Here is a 21,996-nt window from a genome sequence, read left to right on the forward strand (position 1 = left end):
TTTACTTTCCAAAGAGGTAAAAAAAAATTGCTGATAACAAAACCTCACTCAGTTGAGTGATTAAAATGAAAATATGGGAAGAGACAGAATAGCATTTTTCAAAGTAAATCTCATAGAATCAGAATAAGTGTCATGTGAAAAAGTTCTGTGTTTAAATAAGCTGGAGAAACGTTTAAACAAAACAAAACAGTGTCCCCTCCTTTCAAAACTTTGCAGAACGTTTAGATGCTACTGAACATGGAGAATAAGTGAGAGGAGAAGGGGAGGAGGGTGTTGGCAAGCTTCCCAGACTGCAGATCCCTTTCTGCAATGATGAAAATATTCTATCATCTACCACCCACATTTGGCTGTTGAGCACTTCAAATGTGGCTAGCGTGACTGAGGGACAAAATTTCAAATTTTATTTCATGTGAATTTAAACAACCACCTGTGGCTACTGGATACCATATTGGATAGTGAAAAATTTGAGCATACCAAAGGTCAGACTGCCAAAGAACACACTTTGGGAAGCATTTATATAAAGCAGTTGTTTTCACACTTTTGGTCTCGGGATCTTAAAAACCAGTTTGCACTTGAAAGAGTCTTGTTTATGGGGGTTATATGCTGTGCTTAGTCGTTCAGTCGCGTCTGACTCTTTGTGACCCCATGGACTGTAGCCCACCAGGCTCCTCTGGCCATGGGGATTCTCCATGGGGTGGGTTGCATTGCCCTCCTCCAGGGGATCTTCCCCATCCAGGGATGAAATCCCAGACCTCACGTCTCCTGCATTGCAGGTGGATTCTTTACCAACTGAGCCATCAGGGAAGCCCAAGAATATTGGAGTAGGTAGCCTATCCCTTCTTCAAGGGATCTTCCTGACCCAGGAATCGAACCCGGGGTGGGAGGGGGGCGGTGGTCCTCCGCACTGCAGGCTGATTCTTTACAATCTGAGCCCCCAGGGAAGCCCTATGGGGGTTAAGATGCTTTTTCATGGAAAATCATTTTTAATCAAAAGGTCAATTGATGAGATGAACCACGATTATTCAGACTCGGCTATTCAGCAATAATTTTCTTGAAAATGAATGAAGTGAGCCCATTGTTTCAAGGAATACAACTTGACAGTAGGTTTAAATGAATTAATTGCATACTTTAAAAAGCCCTTAACTGCATTAGAAAATTAATACTGAAAAGTTTTTAAAGTACACAGTTAATTCATTTAAACACACTGTCAAGTTGTATTCCTTGAAGTAATGGACTCACTTCATTCATTTTCAAGAAAATTATTGCTAAATAGCCGAGTCTGAATAACCATGGTTCATCTCATCAGTTGACCTTTTGAGTAAAAATGGTTTTCCATGAAAAAGCAGCTAATTCAGTTTGTAGCTGTAACAGTCACACAGTGCTCAAACCATCGTACTTCAGTATGCAGTTCAAGTGCTTTATGCCTACTTTCATTTCTTCAAGTACTGAGGGCTAGTGAAATGGATAATTTTTATTGTATCATTCTTCTTTTACTGCAAGTATGTGACAGTGGAGAATACGATAACAACCAACACAGTTCCAGTGGTGTGTTGGAACTGTGGTAGAGGCACCAATGACTCTACTATGAAACTTGCTGTCAGCCCCATCAGTGAGAAAGGGAGTTAGAATTATTATGAAAAAGTTTTGTTTTTTTTAGTCTTATGAACCCTTGAAAGGGTCCCTGGGATGCCAAATATCAGCAGACCACACTTAGAGAAGAGCTGACAGAGAAAAAGAGTAAGAAGAGGAGAGGGGAGTTTGGCTAGGAGATAAAATGCAGGAACTTGGGCCTTTAGCTGAGATGGATCAGAAAACTGGTAAGAGTGTCCAAACTGTTTATTATATACATTTAAGTTAGAGAGACATGGAGAGGTTTAAACAGAATTTTTATTTTGAAGGGGGGTAACTGGAGAAAATAAAAAAAGGGATAACAACCATTATAAGAGAAGCAAAAAGCAAAGGAGAAAAGAAAGATATGCCCATTTGAATGTAGAGTTCCAAAGAATAGCAAGGAGAGATAAGAAAGCCTTCCTGAGCAATCATTGCAAAGAAATAGAGGAAAACAATAGAATGGGAAAGACTAGAGATCTCTTCAAGAAAATTAGAGATACCAAGGGAACATTTCATGCAAAGATGGGCTCAATAAAGGACAGAAATCGTATGGACCTGACAGAAGTAGAAGATATTAAGAAGATGTGGGAAGAATATACAAAAGAACTATACAAAAAAGATCTTTATGATCCAGATAAGCACAATGGTGTGATCACTCACCTAGAGCCAGACATCCTGTAATGAGAAGTCAAGTGGGCCTTAGGAAGTATCGCTATGAACAAAGCTAGTGGAGATGCTGGAATTCCAGTTGAGCTATTTCAAATCCTAAAAGATGATGCTGTGAAAGTGTTGCACTCAATATGTCAACAAATTGGGAAAACTCAGCAGTGGCCACAGGACTGGAAAAGGTCAGTTTTCATTCCAATTCCAAAGAAAGGCAATGCCAAAGAATGCTCAAACTACCGCACAATTGCACTCATCTCACATGCTAGTAAAGTAATGCTCAAAACTCTACAAGCCAGGCTTCAGCAATACGTGAACCGTGAACTTCTAGATGTTCAAGCCGGTTTTAGAAAAGGCAGAGGAACCAGAGATCAAATTGCCAACATCCACTGGATCATCGAAAAAGCAAGAGAGTTCCAGAAAAACATCTATTTCTGCTTTATTGACTATGCCAAAGCCTTTGACTGTGTGGATCACAATAAACTGTGGAAAATTCTGAAAGAGATGGGAATACCAGACCACCTGACCTGTCTCTTGAGAAATGTGTATGCAGGTCAGGAAGCAACAGTTAGAACTGGACATGGAGCAACAGACTGGTTCCAAATAGGAAAAGGAGTACATCAAGGCTGTATATTGTTACCCTGTTTATTTAACTTACATGCAGAATACATCATGAGAAATGCTGGGCTGGAAGAAGCACAAGCTGGAATCAAGATTGCCTGGAGAAATATCAATAACCTCAGATATGCAGATGACACCATCCTTATGGCAGAAAATGAAGAAGAACTAAAGAACTTCTTGATGAAAGTGAAAGAGGAGAGGAAAAAGTTGGCTTAAAGCTCAACATTCAAAAAACCAAGATTATGGCATCTGGTCCCATCACTTCCTGGGAAATAGATGGGGAAACAGTGGTAACAGTGGCTGCCTTTATTTTTTTGGGCTCCAAAATCACTGCAGATGGTGACAGCAGCCATGAAATTAAAAGACGCTTACTCCTTGGAAGGAAAGTTATGACCAACCTAGACAGCATATTAAAAAGCAGAGACATTACTTTGCCAACAGAGGTCTGTTCTAGTCTAGGCTATGGTTTTTGCAGTAGTCATGTATGGATGTGAGAGTTGGACTATAAAGAAAGCTGAGCACAGAAGAATTGATGCTTTTGAACTGTGGTGTTGGAGAAGACTTTTCAGAGTCCCTTGGACTGCAAGGAGCTCCAACCATTCCATCCTAAAGATCAGTCCTGGGTGTTCATTGGAAGGACTGATATTGAAGCTGAAACTCCAATACTTTGGCCACCTGACGTGAAGAGCTGACTCATTTGAAAAGACCCTGATGCTGGGAAAGATTGAGGGTAGGAGGAGAAGCGGATGACAGAGGATGAGATTGTTGGATGGCATCACCGAGTCAATGCATATGAGCTTGGGTAGGCTCTGGGAGTTGGTGATGGACAGGGAGGCCTGGCGTGCTGCGATTCATGGGGTTGCAAAGAGTCGGACACGACTGAGCGACTGACCTGAACTGAACTGAACTGAACCATTATATGCCCACAAATGTGACTGCTATTAGTTATTCACTTAAGATCATTTAAGAATATTTTCATAGTATAAATTAGCATGGGGTTCCCATTTAATTCTTTTTGGATGATATAAACTGGATAATGAAACCAGGGAAAAAGAGGGCCCCATTTTCCTTAGTGTTGGTCTGCAAAATGTGGCACTTAAATTTTGTATAGCCCAGAACTCACTTCAAAATGTGACCACATTCTCTCCCATGCTCATTCTTGAGTTTCCACTGTCTGATTTCTTTCCTGTCTAATCATTCAGGACAGGATTTATTTTTTCTTCCCATATCAGTGGACTTCATTTCCATCAGGCATTTTTTTTTTTTGTCTCCACACCATACTTGGTTTCTTCCCTCTCTTTCAATGTGTATTTTGGGGCTCCCATTTTGATCTGTTTCTCCTACCTTTCCATCTCCCCTCCTCCCTCTCCCTTTCTTTCCAACAAGCAGTACACCACAGGAAATGGGGGACAAAGGTAATTTAATCAGAGACTGATTTTTTTTTTTTTTGCATTCCTTGACTCCACCCTTATGGCCAAGTTCTTTTATTACTCAGTGATTTACAGCATTGAGCCTTTGCATAAAAAAGGATATGTTTGGAGAATTATTGATGACAGGAACATAATTTAACAATAAAAGAAATAACTTGTGTTCTTATAAAGTGAACCCTAGAAGAATTCCAAAGTACGCTAGAAATCTTACCCAGTTCTAATTTTTGAGGCAAGCACCCTTGTCTTCTATTTTAAAAGTGGAACGGGAACTATTAGTACCCTGCTCCCAGATAAAGGGTGAATGTTCCCAGGCACGGAGAAGGCAATGGCACCCCACTCCAGTACTCTTGCCTGGAAAATCCCATGAACGGAGGAGCCTGGCGGGCTGCAGTCCATGGGGTCACTGAGTCAGACACGACGGAGTGACTCCACTTTCACTTTTCACTTTCATGCCCTGGAGAAGGAAATGGCAACCCACTCCAGTACTCTTGCCTGGAGAATCCCAGGGATGGGGGAGCCTGGTGGGCTGCCGTCTATGGGGTCGCACAGATCGGACACGACTGACGCGACTTAGCAGTAGCAGCAGCAGTTCCCAGGCACGAAGGGTAAGGAAACTCAGTGCCCTTCCCCCACCACAGTTCCTGTAGCTCCTGCAGAGTGTGACCCTTTGCATTCTGTGGCTGGGGTAAAGCAGGCTCTGACTCATAACTGTTCCTGAGCCCTGTATAACAGGGCTCCTGTTATACAGTTGACCCATCTTCTTGGGTTCTGAAGGGTTAACAGCCTGGGCCGCTGTTTAAAAAAAGGAAAGAAAGAAAAGAGAAAGAAAATGTGAAATTATATTAATTTTCTCAAAATGGGGGATGAGAAATACTCAAATAAGGAAAACACGTACAGAAACATGACATCAGTGCCTGAATTCAAATTGATGCAAACTAGATCTTTAAAAACTAACTACATAAATAATTGCATGCAATAAACAATATAGAACTCAATTTCATACAATGGTAATAAAAGCTGAGCCTGCAATACAATTACACTTATTGAAAAAGAAATTCAATATATTGAAAGGGCAAAAATTAAGAATCTGAAAAATAATTCTCACAGTTTTATGTAGCTTCCTATACTAAGGTAATTGTAATTTAAAAGACATACCAGAATGGAAAGTAACTAAGGAAGAATACAAAAGATTGAATGTGGAAATGGAGTTGGTTGATTGAGAATATTTGATTTCTTAAGGATCCTACTGAAACTGGCTCTAGGAACTGGTCCCACGAAGACCACAAGCTGGAAAGGTGGAAAACCAAGCAGTTTGTGTCTTACTTCAGAGATAACGTTTATTGCATCGTATTTTTTCTTTTTTTTTTTAACCCCTGAAAGTGTGTGACAGTGTAGAATACAGTGTCAACCAGTAATTTTCCAGTATACTGATGTGTGGCACCAGAGGTTTAACCCACTCTAAAACTTGCTTTGGATACTCTGACATCTTGTCCTTCCATCCTGGGCTTTCACCCAGGCCTCTATGCCTATATTCCAACCAATGTACAGTCCTTTCCTCTGCTGGCCTGGTCTCAAGGACCACTAGTGTGTTTGAGTGTTCAGCAAAGTAAAAGTGACACCACCTGGAAATGTTCATTATTGTTAACTTGGAAACCTGTGGCATTTTCTTAGAAGAACCAGATACAATGCATACATTTATTTATTAAGCCATTGGTACTGAAATAATGTACTGTCCTAGGTACTGAAACAAACATGAAGTAGAGTTAAGAGACAACAGATATAGACTAAACTAAATGTTAGGGTTCCAGGTGGCTTAGACTGTGTGGGAAGCATAGTCTAGTTTCCAAGTAGTAATTAAAAATACATTTCAATCTTTATGTTTTTCACATAATATTAAAGAAGTCTCAATTTAATTCGTCATACTTACAGACTTTGATTACCCAGAGCCTCACATGTTAAATTCTCCCAAATCCTTTTCAGCACTGATGGTGACACTACCTTTCTCAGAATTCTTTATTGATTTCTTCTCCCTTTTCATTCCAGTTTTTAAGCCACTCTTTATTCTTTTACCCAGAAAAGATCCAAACTGTCCTTTCACATGTGGCAGGGAGGAGATGGGAAGTGAGGAACACAACACAAAATACTTCATCTTTATCATATATGTAATCATATCATTACAATGGAAGGTAATATGATCAACATCACTACTGGTATATGTAGGGTGCCTTGGAAACACAGAGGAAGAAATAATTATTTCTGCCTCTTGTTTATAGATAAAAGCTTAGGCAACACTTGAGAAGAGGTGACATTTGATCTGGGCTTGAAAAGTTGTGTTCAAAAGGCATAAAAAGGAAGGAGCATTCTAGGTAAAAGGACTAACACAAACAGAGGCAGGCATATGTGAAAGGAGAAGACCTCAGGCCTTCTAAAATGTCCATAGTTTAGGGTGAATGAGCAGTGCAAGTGATGAGAAATAAAGATCAAGAGGTGAGGCAGATGTTTCTTCAGGCTAAAGAGCCTGAACTTAAAAAAAACACATAATTTTGACAGCAATTTTGAAAAAAGCTTGAAGGGCAAGACTTAAGGCAAAGAGATTAATTAGGACACCATTGCAGTGTTCTATAATGAGGGTCTGAAATAGGAGTAGTGGATAAAGAAATTAGGTAACTTGTTCAAAAGACATTTAAAAGACTCAGAAGGAAGAGGACTTCCTAACCAACTGGATAAGGATAACAAAGGAGAGGAATCTAGGGTGTCTGTTTTGTTCTTATCTTGGGGACGGAATGGATTTTGATGGTACAGAACATAACTTATAGGCTGTTCAAGGAAGAGAGGACATACGTTTGAGTATCTGTGAAACAAACTGGTAGAGATGTAGTATATGGTGCTTGAAAGAGTTCTAAGCTATAGAGCACACTGGCTATCTGACATCTCTCCAACACCATCCTGGAGTGATGAGTGACCACCTTGATCCTGAAAGTCTCCAGTGAAGGGACTTGACAATCAGTCTTGTATGAACCGCATCTACATTTACACACACATTCTTTCATATAGCTTTTCATGATACCAAGTTTGTTCTGCTGTAGTTAAAGCCCATTGATTTTCTTGCTCAGAGGAGGAAGGGCACATGTCCTTAATCTCTTTCATCTAAAAGCAATTCTTCATCTGATGGAAGGACTATTAGTGTAGTCAGCCTACAACCAAGTTTATTCCCAAGCATATGCATATCCCCAGTTTACTGTTTCAGATGCTGTAGGCAACTGGCAGTTACTCTGTTGGCTAACAGATCTAAGAATTTAAAAAGTCAGAGCTGAAAGGACATGAAAAATTACTGAATCAAACCTCCGTATTTTACAGTTAAGGAAACTTTTAAGCTGTTTAAATTCAGTTCCTTTTAATCTTCCTCAAAGGATGTATTCTTCAGTTCTTAATGTATCTGTGGTTTTTATTGGAGCATCTTCAAGGGTCTTTCCTTCCTCTTTAACTAGGGAGCTTAGAGCTGGTTCTAATGAACAGAATTAACCCAGCACTAATTAGAATGAGGAATTTACCTCCCGGTCTCTATTTATGCATTCCAGTCTCCTTTTGTTTTAAAAACCTTATTGTAAAAATAAACAACACAAATTCAAAGCAAAAGTTGCTTACAAGACTGTCATTTAATTAAATCAATGTTTTAATTTGTCTGTTACCTTCTAGCTCTTACTTATAAACATATTCAACTTTAACCTATTTTTTGTAATATTTTTACATTACAATAAATGTATATCCCACATTTTATATTTTCATAAATTAACATTATGTCAAGTACATTTTTCCAATTAACTACAATTTCACTACTTCCTTATACCTTCCTGCTTTAACACTGTTGGGTTAAGTCCTGCTACATCTTTGCCCACGATCATACAATGTAGACACCTATAAACATATATGTGAATTTTAACAGATATTCTCTGCTTTGCACTACCCAAGTCTCTATCATATTATGAGGCTGACAGGAAGGAAAATAAGACTGGAATTAATATACACTGGAAAATATGGTTTTATCTCTGAGAAATACTCTTAGCATCATGAAATGCTCTTCTTTTTCAATATCTGAAATGTGGGAAATTAATTAGTTTCCTCAAACTAACTTCTAGTGTCAGCTGTGACATCACAAATCAAGCTTCCAGATGGTACCAGCTGAGCCCTTTATCAGCTTTTTGTAGCATTAATGCCAAAATGAAATAGGCCTAGCAGCCTAGTCAAAATTTACATGCTAATATGCTAAACCCTTGTGAATAAAGTTAAGCAGAAAATCCATCAATTATCTATTAACAGTCCTCTAACAAAGTTTTTACAGATTTTAAGTAATAATGAAATAGCAAGGAATAAATCTTAGACCTGAAGAACATATTAATAAAACATGTCAAGTAACATAAAATTATAGCATGGACTTGGAAATGGAGAAACCATTTCTGAAAAGAGAAATTCAGAGGGGAATTATAAGCCCAAGTTAACATTTTTGTTGTTGTTAAAAATTGAGATTTCAGGATAAGTTAGTATTTTAAAGCAAATTTAGTTTTCACTTACAGAGCAGTACAGAATTCCAATGAATTTAGTCTTTTGTCCTCTATGGAAGGCCCACTGGGAAGTATTCAATTTTTCTTTGTGATCACTAAGATGTTTGTCTGCTCCACACACTCCTTTTGTTCACTCTGCAGCTCTTAGCCATCTGTCCTATTTTCCGAAGAGCCTCATAAACACATTTAGGTTAAACCATATGGTCTTAAAACCTGTCATTGTATTCCAGTCAAGGTCTGGTTGTTATTTTTTTTTTTAAACAGAAATGCACTTGACCATTCTTCCTTCTTTAAAAGCTTCATCTTCATCCTGGAACCAAATATCAATCTGATAATAAATCAGTTTTGAGTGTGTATTAAAGTAAAATATCCGAATAATAGATATTTTGAAGTGGCCAAATTTTCTCATCAATTCTGCTCAAATTCTATGTTAAGTGGCTCTCAAGCCATTTATTATGTTGGCCTCCTCAGTTTTTTTACTTCATCTCCAATGGTTTTTCCTTCTATCATTCTCAACCATCCATTCCTTTGATTATGTTCCTTACTTAGTCAATATCAAAAAAGTACCACTTCTAAAATCTTTACTTCAAGCATCTCATGTTTAGCTTATCAACTCTGGTGCTACAATTCAACAATTCCTCTATTTTACCAAGACCTTCAATCCAGTGATGGGCCACTTTTTCACCATCCATCAGCTCCCTCATGTCTTCATTTCCCTCCTTACCCAGTTTAGAATCCATGACCTATATAATCATGTCTATTGAATGCATCTTAGTTCCATAACTCCCCTTGCACCCATCTGGCAGAGCTCTGTCCCTGTTTAAATTCTACTGTCTACTTACTCTATGCCTGTACCAACATTGATGAAAAAAACCTACCAGGATGACTGATAACCATTTAAATTCATGGTCATAAATCTCAAGTGTACTAAACCTTACTCAATCAGTTTTCCTCTGCTGCTCTAAAATGGTCTTTTTAAAATAACTTTCCCATCCCTTCTTGCACCTTCTTCCTGCTCACTCCCAGACATTCCCCTTAGCACTGACATATTACAGCATCCCCTATCTTAAAAGACAAACATCCTCTCTAATCTCCACATCCTCCTCCAGCTACTGCCTCATTTTTCTTTTTCCTTTTACCTTCTCCTCTTTCTCTTCTTAAACCAGCCTCTTTGGATTGTTGTCCTCACCACTCCAGTGCATCTATTCTTGCAAAAGTCACTAATAAACTCTATGTTGCCAAATCCAGTGGTCTCACTGTGTCATATCTTACTTGACCTCCCAGAAGCAATTGAGACAGTAGGTACAACTGACCCTCCTTCCATACATTCTTTATTTCCTAGGTTTCAGGGACATCTAGGTCTCCAGCTTTTCCTTCTGCCTCACTGGCCACTCTCTCCTAGTCTTCTCTTCTAGACTGTCTCTTCCCAGTGTCTAAATGTTGGAGTGCCCACAACTCATGGTTCCTCTCTACATTTACTCCCAAGGCGATCCTCTCCTCCTCATAATTTGATATGACTTCAGCCCCAGCCTCTCCTCCAAACTCCATATTGTTTACTTGATATAAAACCATCAGCAAGATAATCAACTCTACCTTCAAAAGTACCCAAATTGTGCCACATTCTATTTCTCTTGTTGCTGTATCAATCCAAGCTACCACGTTTTTGCTCATCCAGAGTATTGCACTAGCCACCTAACCAGTCGGGTTCCTCTCTTGCCTTCCTTTAGCAGTCGGGAGTGATCATTTAAAAATGAAATAGGACCACAGCCATTCTTCTGCTTACATTTTTTCAGTAGATTTTTTTATCACATTAAGAATAAAATAGAAATTCCTCCTAGCTCGAACAATTTTATAGGGTCTGGCCTCAGACCACTCACAATCTCATCTCATACCACCATTCTTTACCCCACAAGTCTTTGGTCACACTGGCCCATTTCTGTTCCCGGAACATGCCATGCTCATTCCTGCCTTTGGTTCTTGGCACTGTTCCCTCTCCCTGTCTTCTCCTCTGATCTCTATATGGCTGGCGATATCTTGTCATGCAGATTTGAACCTAGATGTTTGTAATTATGGAACCCAACTATAAGAAATATGAGTTATTTCAGGTTTTCAAATTGCTGGGTACTTTATCAACTGAACATAGACACAGGTGAGATTTTTATGCTCTAAGTACTGCTTCAACATTTTTACTTTTGAAAACTAGAAAACTCTTCTAGATATTAAATATGCTTCATTAAATTGTTCTTTAAAGGTAGAAAATGGTTATTTAGAAACTGTCCACCAAGCAGGGCTCAGAGAACCACATGAGTTAACAGTGCTGTGTTGCCAGATCCTGCTATGAATTGTAGGCCAAAATGTTTCTGTCCTTATAAGCAGGGTTCCCCTCCTTGTGAAGAGGATGCAATTATTCCTTGCTTAAGACAAGAAACATACATGTGCAGGCATGCATTTGACTGTTTAATAACACAGTAATTAAATATCTGTCTCAGATCTTTGCAGCGCTTTTCTCTACTCACCTGCATGCAACCTCACCTAGAAAAGGACACAACCAGGGGGCCTCTCTTGTCATTACCTTCTGAAGTCCTTTTTCTTAGGCTTGTGAGCGCTCTTTAGGAGGGGATGTATATTACAGCATGCTTATGCAATTCCCTGTGAAGATAGATTAAAAAATATGGCTAGCTTCACAAGTAATAAAGTCATGAAGATATGGTTCAGAAATGAGAGGAGAGTGAGTAGATGAGCAGTGAGGGAGGGCCCAGTGGCATGGGGGGGGGGGAGTTGAACGTTGGGATGAACGGGACATGTGGCATCCCTGGCCCAGCAAATGCTGACACAAGTAAAGTAAATGCTAGTAGCAAGCCCTCCCACTCCCTAGTCAGTGTGCCAACCACTAAGACTCACACGTTTTCAATCACCCCCTGGAGTGCTTGAAAATGAATGCATGGCACAGCCATTATCTTGGCTGCTGTATATTTTACAGCAAATGTACCTTCAGTATGAAATTTGCTAAAGAGACAATTCACACAGTACTTTTATCTACAATATTTTTATGTTGTGTTAATAGCCTTTTAACTTAATGCCTTTGTGCCTTGCAAGCTAATTCTGGAACACATTAAGTGTGCAAAGTGAGGGATAGATGTACAGGGATCTAAACCTACTGAATGGGATTAGAACAAGGAATCCCTTGACAAGCAGTTTGGAGACAAAGTGCCACATCAATGTCCAACAATATAATCACTCAGTTAGAGGCCACTATAACCTTTCTGCTTGCTTACAAGAGCACAAGTGAAATTAGGAGATCCTTATGTATCTCCTGAATGGGTGAATTTATGAAGTCAAGTAAACAAGCTCCTTAGTAATGACTAGGAAAAAGTGATCCTGGTGTGAACTTACACTCTTGAAGGACACTGTAACAGAGCCAGGGTGGTGAATAGCTTCCAAAACAGCTCCCAGTGATTCCTGCCTTCTGCACCTCACACCTTTTGGTGGGATGTGACTGTGCATGTGGGATGGACCTAGTGACTTGTTTCTAATGAACAGCCTATGGAAAAAAATGACGGAATGTCACTTGAAGATTCAGTCACAAACCTGTGAGTTCTGTCTTGCTCTTTTTCTCTCTGGCTTTTCTCAGTTTGCTGCCATGTTGTGCGTTGCCCTATGGGGAGGCCCATTTGACAAGGTACTGAGGTCAGTCAACTGCATCAAGGCACTGAAGCCCTCAGTCCAATGACCCATGAGGAATCCTGCCAATAACCACATGTGTAAGCTGAGAAATAGAGCTTTCCCTAGCCAACACTGTGATTATAACCTGTGAGGGACCCTGCGACAGAAGACCCAACTAAACTATGCCTGGATTCCTAACTCAGAGAAACTGTGACATGATAAACATTTGTTGCTTTAAGTCACTGGTTTTTTTTTTGTAATTTTATTTATCCGCTTCAGGTCTTACATGCGGCAGGTGGGATCTTCATTACAGTGCATGAACTCTCTAGTGCTGGCATACAGGTTCCAGAGCATGCGGGCTCAGTAGTTACAGTGCACAGGCTTAGTTGCCCTGAGGCAAGTGGGATCTCAGTTCCCTGACCAGGCATCAAACCCATGTCTCCTGCATTGCTAGGCAGACTCTTAACCACTGGGCCACAAGGGAAGTCCCTAAGTCACTATTTTAAGTCACTATTTATGCAGCATTGTTCTTTTCGTTCAGTCTCTCAGTTGTGTCTGACTCTTTGTGACGCCACAGGCTGCAGCACGCCAGGCTTTTCTGTCCTTCACTATCTCCCAGAGTTTGCTCAAACTCATGTTCATTGAATTGGTGATGTTACCCAATCATGTCATCCCCTGTCATCCCCTTCTCCTACTGCCTTCAGTCTTTCCCAGCATCAGGTTCTTTTCCAATGAGTTGGCTCTTCACATCAGCTGGTCAGAAGAGTGGAGCTTCAGCTTCAGCATTAATGTTCACCTTCCAATGAATATTCAGAGTTGATTTCCTTTATGATTGAATGGTTTGATCTCCTTGCTGTCCAAGGGACCCTCAAGAGTCTTCTCCAACACCACAGTTCAAAAGAAACAATTCTTCGGCACTCAGCCTTCTTAATGGTCCAACTCTCACATCTGTACATGACTACCGAAAAAACCATAATGATATAGACTTCTGTCAGCAAAGTGATGTCTCTTCTTTATAATACACTGTCTAGATTTGTCAGAGCTTTTCTTCCAAGGAGCACACGTCTTTTAATTTCATGGCTAAGAAAATGAAATCTGTCACTGTTTTCATTGTCTCCCCATCTATTTGCCATGAAGTGATGGGACTGGATGCCATGAGCTTAGTTTTTTGAATGTAGAGTTTTAAGCCAGCTTTTTCACTCTCCTCTTTCACTTTCATCAAGAGGCTATTTAATTCCTCTTCCCTTTCTGCCATAAGGGTGGTGTCATCTGCATATCTGAGGTTATTGATATTTCTCCCAGCAATCTTGATTCCAGCTTGAGCTTCATCCAGCCCAGCATTTTGCATGAGGCACTCTGCATATAAATAAGCAGGGTGACAATACACACCCCTGATCTACTCCTTTCCCAATTCTGAAGCAGTCTTTTGTTCCATGTCTTGCTCTACAGTCTTCAAGATAGAAAAACACTAAGGTTTGTATACTTGAATAAGGAGTAAGGCAAGGCAGAGAGCAATACCTCCCTGAACATCTCTAGCAGAAAAAAAAAAAGAAAACCCACAAAACATGGTATGGCAGAACAGCATAGAAGAGAGAACACCTATAGACAGAAGTGTGTATTCAGATCACTAATAAACACAAATTTGAGCAATTAAATAACTTCTTTGGGATTCGGTGTCTTCATGAAAAAGGTGGTAGTGGGATTCGGCTGGACTGTGAGAACTGTTACCATTCTAGGACACTGCGACCTGACGAACTCAGGAAGCTCTCTCCTGCGGCCCCTCCCCACGTGCCACTGAAAACTCCTTTTCATCAGCTGAACACTCCATAATTAGGAATCTGTTTCTCAGTGCTTCTAGGGACTGTTCCTGAGTTATTACCCAAGGAGAGACTATTTGAGTGGTGAGACAAATGGAGAGGTAATTCTATGTAAATCTTTAAGGACAGTGCTGAAAAGTTGGGTCTTGTGTTTCTACGAAGCAATTGAAGAGTAATAACTTAAGACCCCAGTAGTGGCAGCAACAAAGATAAACACGGTTTATTTCACAATTTTGTGGACCTAACAGGTTTCTCCTCTTCTGATATATGTGATCTATAGACTTAATTACATAGATAATAGAATCTCCATATATTATATAGATTACATTATTATATAAATAATTATATATTATTATTAATTACATTTCTCCCTCTTACTTTGACTGTAAGGAAGTTTAGACCAAACTCAAATTCAGTTATAACCACTGCATTAAATTTAGAATTCCTATAGTTTGAGTTCTTTTTCGCTGTCCTAATTTCTCTGTTTCCAGTTTATCACATGTCTTTTGTTGCAAGCCAGCTTAACGTCTTTACAAAAAATGTTGGAGGCATAAATAGGTAAAATAAACGTAAAATATCTGTCTGAAATATTTTGCTTTAATTGTGATTATATAAACAAAAATAGAAAATATACCTCTATCTCATTTTAAAAATTTAAGGTTAATTTCGCTTTAGTAGGGACAAAAGTTTAAGTTAGCATAATAATTGGCAAAATTAGCATAGCTGGAAAATTTAAAGACAACACAAACTGCAACAATATTTGTACCGCTTTTATTTGGAAAAATAACCATCTGAATGCATTTCCATAGTATATTACAGTTAAGTACTTCATGACATGATTAGCATTCAGTAGTTGAAAAAGTATTAAACTGTGCTTGAGAAGATTCCAATTGGTTCAAAGTCATTCACTGAACTAAAAGTCATTTCCTCATTTTTATAGTCATGGCATTTACCAGAGTCATTCAACTCCAATTTTCATAAGAAAACATTACAGACAAAATCCCACTGTAATCATCAAACAATATTTTATGCTGTTACAAATATGTTATGCAAAATATAACACTGGCACCAGATTTGTATCATCACGCTTTGCAAAGATATATTGCACATGCTAAAGCATAAAATATATAGACAAAACTACCAAACAAAAGATACTTGCATTGAATTTTTAGGTCACTGCATAAGAAACGCATAGAATTACATTTTATACACACACTCAGATTGTCACTATCTTAAAATGCTCTTCCCCTATAACACTGACCTATGATTTATGGTTTTGTAAAAAGAAAGCATTTTAGCACTGCAAAATCAAACATAATTCCTATAGAAAACTTCAGCATCTTCATTTTCATTTCAAAGCAGGTAAAAGGGGAAAGAGGAAAAAAGACACTTTATACATTCAAAGAAAGGCTGAAATGAAAACTCACTGGTATTATATTGCTCTGATAACACTCAAATGAAAAAAAATACAAAACATTTCACAGAATATTTTCAGAATATACAAATATAAAAAGGCACTCTAACTTCATATCACAAGACAAAAAAAAAGGGATGGGTTCTTCAACCAACACAACAGATAAGCAAACCAAGTTGCTCAACAGTACAAAGAATTACTAGTGCAGCAAATCCATTTGATGTTCTTGTCCTAATTTAATAATAAAATAATAAACCAAGCAGCTGTTTACTGCCTAAAGTACCAAAACATACTATGGTGCCCTTTTATTAGTGATAAATAGAAATCCCCTGAGCTATTTACTGTAGAATCATAGCAGATTTTAGGCAATTTGGAGATAGTAATGTATTTACCAAGGATAGGCAGACATGGCAAATAGGTAAGTGCAATGAAACATGATCCCTGTGGCTGTGGTTAAAATACAGTCTAAAAATAACATATTTAGGTAAGAGCACAAAACAACCAAGACTCAATTAAAAGCACAATGTTTTCTGTTTTTGTTTTTCTTAGAAAGCTATGTGGCAAATCTAGTTTTCTAAGAGATGTAAGTGAAAACCACAGAACTCAGTTTTTAAAGTCGTTTCTTAAGGGAAAAAATTTGTTCTTGGGAAGAGGGGGAAAGAGAGAGTGGGGGAGAGAGATTCAATAAACAATTCATGGCATGATTTCATTTTGTTCTTTTGTCCTCCTCCTTTCTAGCAGTGAGACTGGGGAAAAGTCAGAATGCAGCTTCACAGAGATAATGTCGCAGGGCTGTTACTGCCTTGCCGTAATATTTCTTGTTCCCTGTGCTACTCTACAGGAGAAATGGTAACGCTGCTTCACCATTAAATCAGGCATCGCGTTTCCTGCTTTAAAGGCCAACTGAGCAAGATTTCCATTCACTTCTGGAAAAAGACTCCACAATATATCATGTTTCTGCAGTGTTAGAGCTCCCTTACTTTCAGGGTTTTGGTAAAGGTAAGGTCATTATTGCTCATTACCAATTTATCCACTTTTAAAAAACTCATCTTCTCCAAGCAAACAAAAAGGACAGAGAAAGGAGGGGAACACAACACCAAGAATTAAAAAAAAAAACAGTGGCAGTGGTGAAACAAAAGGTTGCAATGAAATTAATACCAGTTCTTATAAGTCCTTTGAACAAGTTCTCATTTGTGAAGAACCAAACATGAGTTTTTAATAAAATCCAGAATATTACAGAGTGAAGTCCTTTACAGTTAGATGAAATACGTAGTATGGTATCTGTATTTGATCCAGGTATGTTAGGACACTGTTTAAAAAATATCTCACATACATTAAGATAGAAATTTCCAGAGTGAAAATGGAACCCATTATAAAATATTGGAGAGCAGTACTCTAACGCAACATGTTTCTTTCTTGTCTCTTCCTCAAGTAGAAAATAGCATGAGCTGGTGATTTTTATTTCTCTTCTTGGTACATGTGCCCACACACTGACAGAGTTTCCCATTAGGTTGCTGAGACCATGAGATTTTCAGCATATTCAGGATAATTTCTGTATCTTTCTTTGGGCCCTCTTTGCACACATGACCCACTACACACTTCAGTTTTCATCTCGAAGAAAAGCATAAGGACTGCAGTGTATTCTAAGCTCTGAGCTGGCTTCACACAGGGTGAGTCATGGACGTTGTACCTTTTTTCAACCGACGTGGAAGAACCTGAGGGTCGGCTGGAAACCTTAGCAGTGGAATTTCTGGGCTTGCCTTCAGGACTGCAGGCCAGCCCAGGGAAAGTTCTGTATATTTTCCGGCTTCCTCATTATTCCAAGTAAGACAAGTAGGAATTAAAACAGAGAATAAACAATGGATATTTCCTCGGCATTTGTTTCATTTCAAATAAATACAAACACATATACATCAAAATATATGAACATTTTCTCTAGTTTGGCAAAAAATTAAGCTGTGGTAAACACATTATTAGTTACAAATGTTAAGCCATCAGCTATAAATCTGTGTCATAAGAAATATAAAATACAATAAAGACTTACGCAAAAAGATTACATTTTAACTCCATAGAAAAGCTATTTCAGTTCTTACTTCCACTTTGAAGGAAAACAGTTTAAATCTTCAATTTTAGACTGAAGCATTTTGGTCCTCGTGTATAGCTGGCTGATGAACTACAGACATAGATAAATACATACATATACATGTGCATGTGTACGTGAATAACTTAAAGTCTCATTCTTCTTTTTGTACAGCTATTCCAGGTGCAGAGCGGGGTCCATTTGACCTAGAAGCTTTGGCAGAGGAGAGGGAGCAGACACAGTGTTCACTACGATGATTTCATCATGAAGAAACTTTAATCGGCTTTAATTTCCATTTCACCCATTTCTACATCGTGCTTTCATTTTGTTCTCTTTTGGAGTCACACTTCCACTCACCGAGCATGACTTTGACAGAAAAGCTCATTTAACATTTCACTACTGATGAACAATACTGATGGCTCTTATGTTTTGAATAAAGTTAGTATTTTGATTTACAGACAAATTAATAAAGGGTAGTTTCATATTTGCATATATCTCAAAGTTTCGGTGCAATATAATTTTCACCTGAAATGTTATTGAAGTGATTCAGGTTCAATCATTTGGTGAAAATTAGTCACAGGCTTGTTACAGGGAGCACTGGGTGCCATATTTTTGTTAAATGAAAAAAGCAAGTTCAGTTTTCAGTGGATTTTCCCCTTCATTTGGCAACTTAAACAAAAATCCTCAAAAAGAAGTTCTGGATATTTAAGTACTTACTATAGAGAGGATACCACTAGCGCCACCTGGGAAGCCTATGAATAATTGGACTCCCTTAAAAAAGACTATTACAGGCATTATTTCTGAAGATGAACACCTCTACCTTTGGCTTCTAGTAAGGAAGTAAACATCAAATTGAGCAGAGGTTTGAGGCATCTCCTATCCAGCCCTTCCCTCCCTTCCTTGGGGACATGAATGTCACATTGATACACTTTTGAGAACTCACTGCTGAGTGAGTACATGAAAAAATTTTAAAAAATCTCCCTCTGTGTTGCATTATCCCCAAAAAAAAAGAATTAAATGCTTTTTAAAAATTCCATATTTAAAATGAGAGGTAGACTTTCACAGAAGTATCTCAGCTCTAAGGAAAACATGAAACAAAGTAAAACCAAGGCCCAACTGTGTGAGAGCTTTGCCCTACAGCCTAGCTGCCTTCCTTGGGCTTGATTAATTCCTTCTCTACTGGCTTCTGGAAGCTCAAGCCCATAATAATACTTGAACACAACATAAATCTGGAATTCAAGCTTTGTTCCCTTCCTCCAACATGGGTGATCAAGGAAAAGCTTCTACAGTCCAAAGTCAGAAAGTTTCCGAATCAGAATCATTTTCATTGTACCCATCCTCAGAGCCTACATTGTTACTGCAAAGGCTAACCATGCTACCCAGGTTGGAGAGGGTCGTCCTGCTCAAACTGTCTTTTTTAAAACAAACGAAGTTGACAGCCGTCATTGTACTGGAAGGAGAAAAAGTCATCATGGTAGCCAGAATGAGGGCCAGGCAGTCAGCCACGTCTTTGTTAGGAGCGCAAGCCAGGGCCGGGGTATGACCTGGGCGTAAATGCAGACAAGGCAGTGGTTAGTCCGGGCAATCCAGAAGTGGCGTGAGCGTCCCACAGTACATCTCGAATGACCTCACACATGGAGATGTATGTTGAGTTAGAAATCATGCCAGGCAAAAGGAGTTACTTCCCACAAGTCATGCTTGGGGTGAGGCTGGAGGGGACCAGGAAGGGGTAGACATTTGACGGAGGGTTGTTTTTTTTTTTTTTTCCAGCTTACATGACAACAACAAGCACTATATTATCCGGAGTTAGGCAGGATTCCAGTCTTCATCTAGTGAACAGAAACATGAGCGGGGGTGTGTGTGTGTGACACAATTCCACAAAAAAAAAAACCCCAAAAAACAAAAACAGCCACAGGACAATCAGAAAGGTGTTTCCACTTGAGAGCACACACACACACACCATGCGCCTTGGGCCGGGGTCAGGGCACTCTCATTCTGAGAACAATGACTTTCCACGTCAGATTAGAGAGGATGTTGAGAATCAGGTGTCTGTAAGAGTCAGTAACACTGTTTTGTCACTTTATATATACTTCACATGAAGAATGCACCAGGAAGCTGGTTCTAGAGAAATGGAATCATTTGAGTAGATGAGATATAGCACTGGTTGGTTGTGGTGCAATGTACTATCATGTAACAGAAACTTAAACAGAATTTTAAATAATGTCAACACCACCAGCCAAAGTCCCAAATCCTAAATGTAACAGATATGGGGAGATTGCTATGTGCCATAGAGTCATGTCATTCTCTACTATGTGAATTTGATGGGTCAAGTCTGGAGCAGGAGCAATGGGGAGGCAGATGAAGTCTTCGATTCAGTCTACCCTTATTCAACCTTTATTCTATTGCCTGGAAAGTTTTAGCCTGCCCCCTCTCCTGGCTAAACTTTCTACTAACCACTGGCTCATTTTATTCAGAGGCACTGGCTCAAAAATCCTAATTTTTTGCTGTATCATTTATTAGCACTTGACCTGATTTCTGCTCCCTTCCCCGCTTAACAGATGAGTCCTCTCTCTGGTATGAACACAAACAAGAATGGACAGATACCTTAACATTCCATTCCACAAAGGTCTGTGATAAGTAATTAAGATTGAAGTGTGGTACAAAATCGTCCCAAATGTTCCTAGGCTTTTAGGGTGTAGCTAAGCTCTGACACAGGCTGCGGTTCTACAACCCTGGTACACTTATTCTTGAGTTTGCTATGGGCTGAACAAGCCTCAGATACAGCAGACTTACACTGCAGAAAGGCAAAACTAATTCATTCTGGTCTCTTGGGTCATTTTGGAGAAAAACTGTGGGCCTCTGCACTCCAACCCTAAAGTATTAATGTATATACATATAGTGGTAATAAGAAGGTGAGGGAAGGTGGGGCAGGAAGACCGAGGAGATGGAGTAATAGAGAACTTTTCGCATCTCCTACATGAGTCAGGTTGGGAACAGAGCAGGGTACATGCTAGGATAAATGGGGCTGCAAAACCAAAACTAATAGGAGTTAGCTAATGATGTCATATGGCTGCTTACTTCTGAGAAATAGGCATGAGCTGCTAATTCCAATACCTGTAATAAGCAGTTGAATTATGTTAATACATTTTATAATACTTGAATTAAATGCCAAAATTAATGCCACACTCAAAAAAGTACTTAATTGATAAATATCCAGAAGTTCCTCTTTTGCTCCCCAAAGTTAAAAGGCATGGTAGTTTACTATAATTCTCGTATTCATGAGCTTTCTAAATTTCTTAGGAAACAGAGTAGAAAGCTTCTGTTAAGAGTTAGTTCATTTAGAAAAGAAATATGGTATAGATCAGAAGAAGCTTTCAAGCCTAGATGTTAATTTAAAAATTTTACTCATGTTCCCCAAATATCCATATTGAAAGTATGAGTTCTGAACTGTTCTGTAAAATAATACCTAGAGGTTTGATCTCAGAATGAACTGAAATACAAAGATGTTTTAATTTGAGCCCTTGAGCATGCACCCATGACACATGTGATCCCTAACTCTTCAGCATGTGCAGTTAAACCTTCATTCGAATACCAAGTTGAGTGTATCTAACATAGTTCAACCACCACGCTGAGGAGTTTGAGACCAGCTGCTAACATGCATGCACATGGAAGGCACTGGTGGACGGCAGGGAGACTATGTGTTTTACAACAACAGACAGGACAAATTATCCTCGTTTGACTGCTCACACACAGGAAACTTCCAAGGGAAAGAGTTCTCACTGCTTTTTAAAACTAGCTCCTGGCTTTCCCATTTCCCTCTGGCTTCATAGCAGGTGTACTGGCTAATGGCTTACTTTTCCCACTTACCATTTTCATCTACAGCAAGTACACAGGCCCCTTTGGCCAGCAGCTCCTCAACGACCACTTTTAAGCCATTGCGTGCGGCCACATGGAGGGGTCTGAAAAAAAGACAACACTGAGTGTCAACTGTGATACATATTAGTATGAGACTGAGGCATTTTGAGTAGTCTGTGTAGTTGAAAGAAAGGACTTGAGAATCTATAAATAACACGAGTATTTTTACTTTTTCAAAAAAGATTTCTGAGAAGCTAAAGATCCAACTGTTCTTCCACATTGG

General features: G+C 39.0%; 1 protein-coding gene across 31 annotated transcripts in view; it reads right to left on the reverse strand.

Annotated features, from left to right (window-relative positions):
* Window positions 1-7,962: 7,962 nt before the first annotated feature.
* ANKRD44 (ankyrin repeat domain 44) overlaps window positions 7,963-21,996 on the reverse strand; it is a 314,879-nt gene continuing 300,845 nt past the window's right edge. For 6 of the 31 annotated variants that reach the window (XM_081581491.1, XM_081581492.1, XM_081581487.1 and 3 more), the window contains exons 27-28: window positions 21,726-21,817; window positions 17,645-19,979 (exon numbers count right to left, since the gene is read on the reverse strand). In XM_081581491.1, the coding sequence (XP_081437617.1) occupies window positions 19,939-19,979; window positions 21,726-21,817 (133 nt within the window). In that variant the 3' untranslated portion in view covers window positions 17,645-19,938. Of the gene's footprint in view, window positions 9,195-10,032; window positions 11,534-12,277; window positions 12,426-15,113; window positions 20,973-21,725; window positions 21,818-21,996 lie in introns of those variants that run through there. The other 25 variants (XM_081581477.1, XM_081581475.1, XM_081581476.1 and 22 more) reach the window with 8 other exon arrangements.

The sequence above is a fragment of the Giraffa tippelskirchi genome, chromosome 3 (assembly GCF_054371585.1).
Source record: "Giraffa tippelskirchi isolate mGirTip1 chromosome 3, T2T-mGirTip1v1.2.pri, whole genome shotgun sequence".
In the NCBI taxonomy this organism is placed as follows: domain Eukaryota; kingdom Metazoa; phylum Chordata; class Mammalia; order Artiodactyla; family Giraffidae; genus Giraffa; species Giraffa tippelskirchi.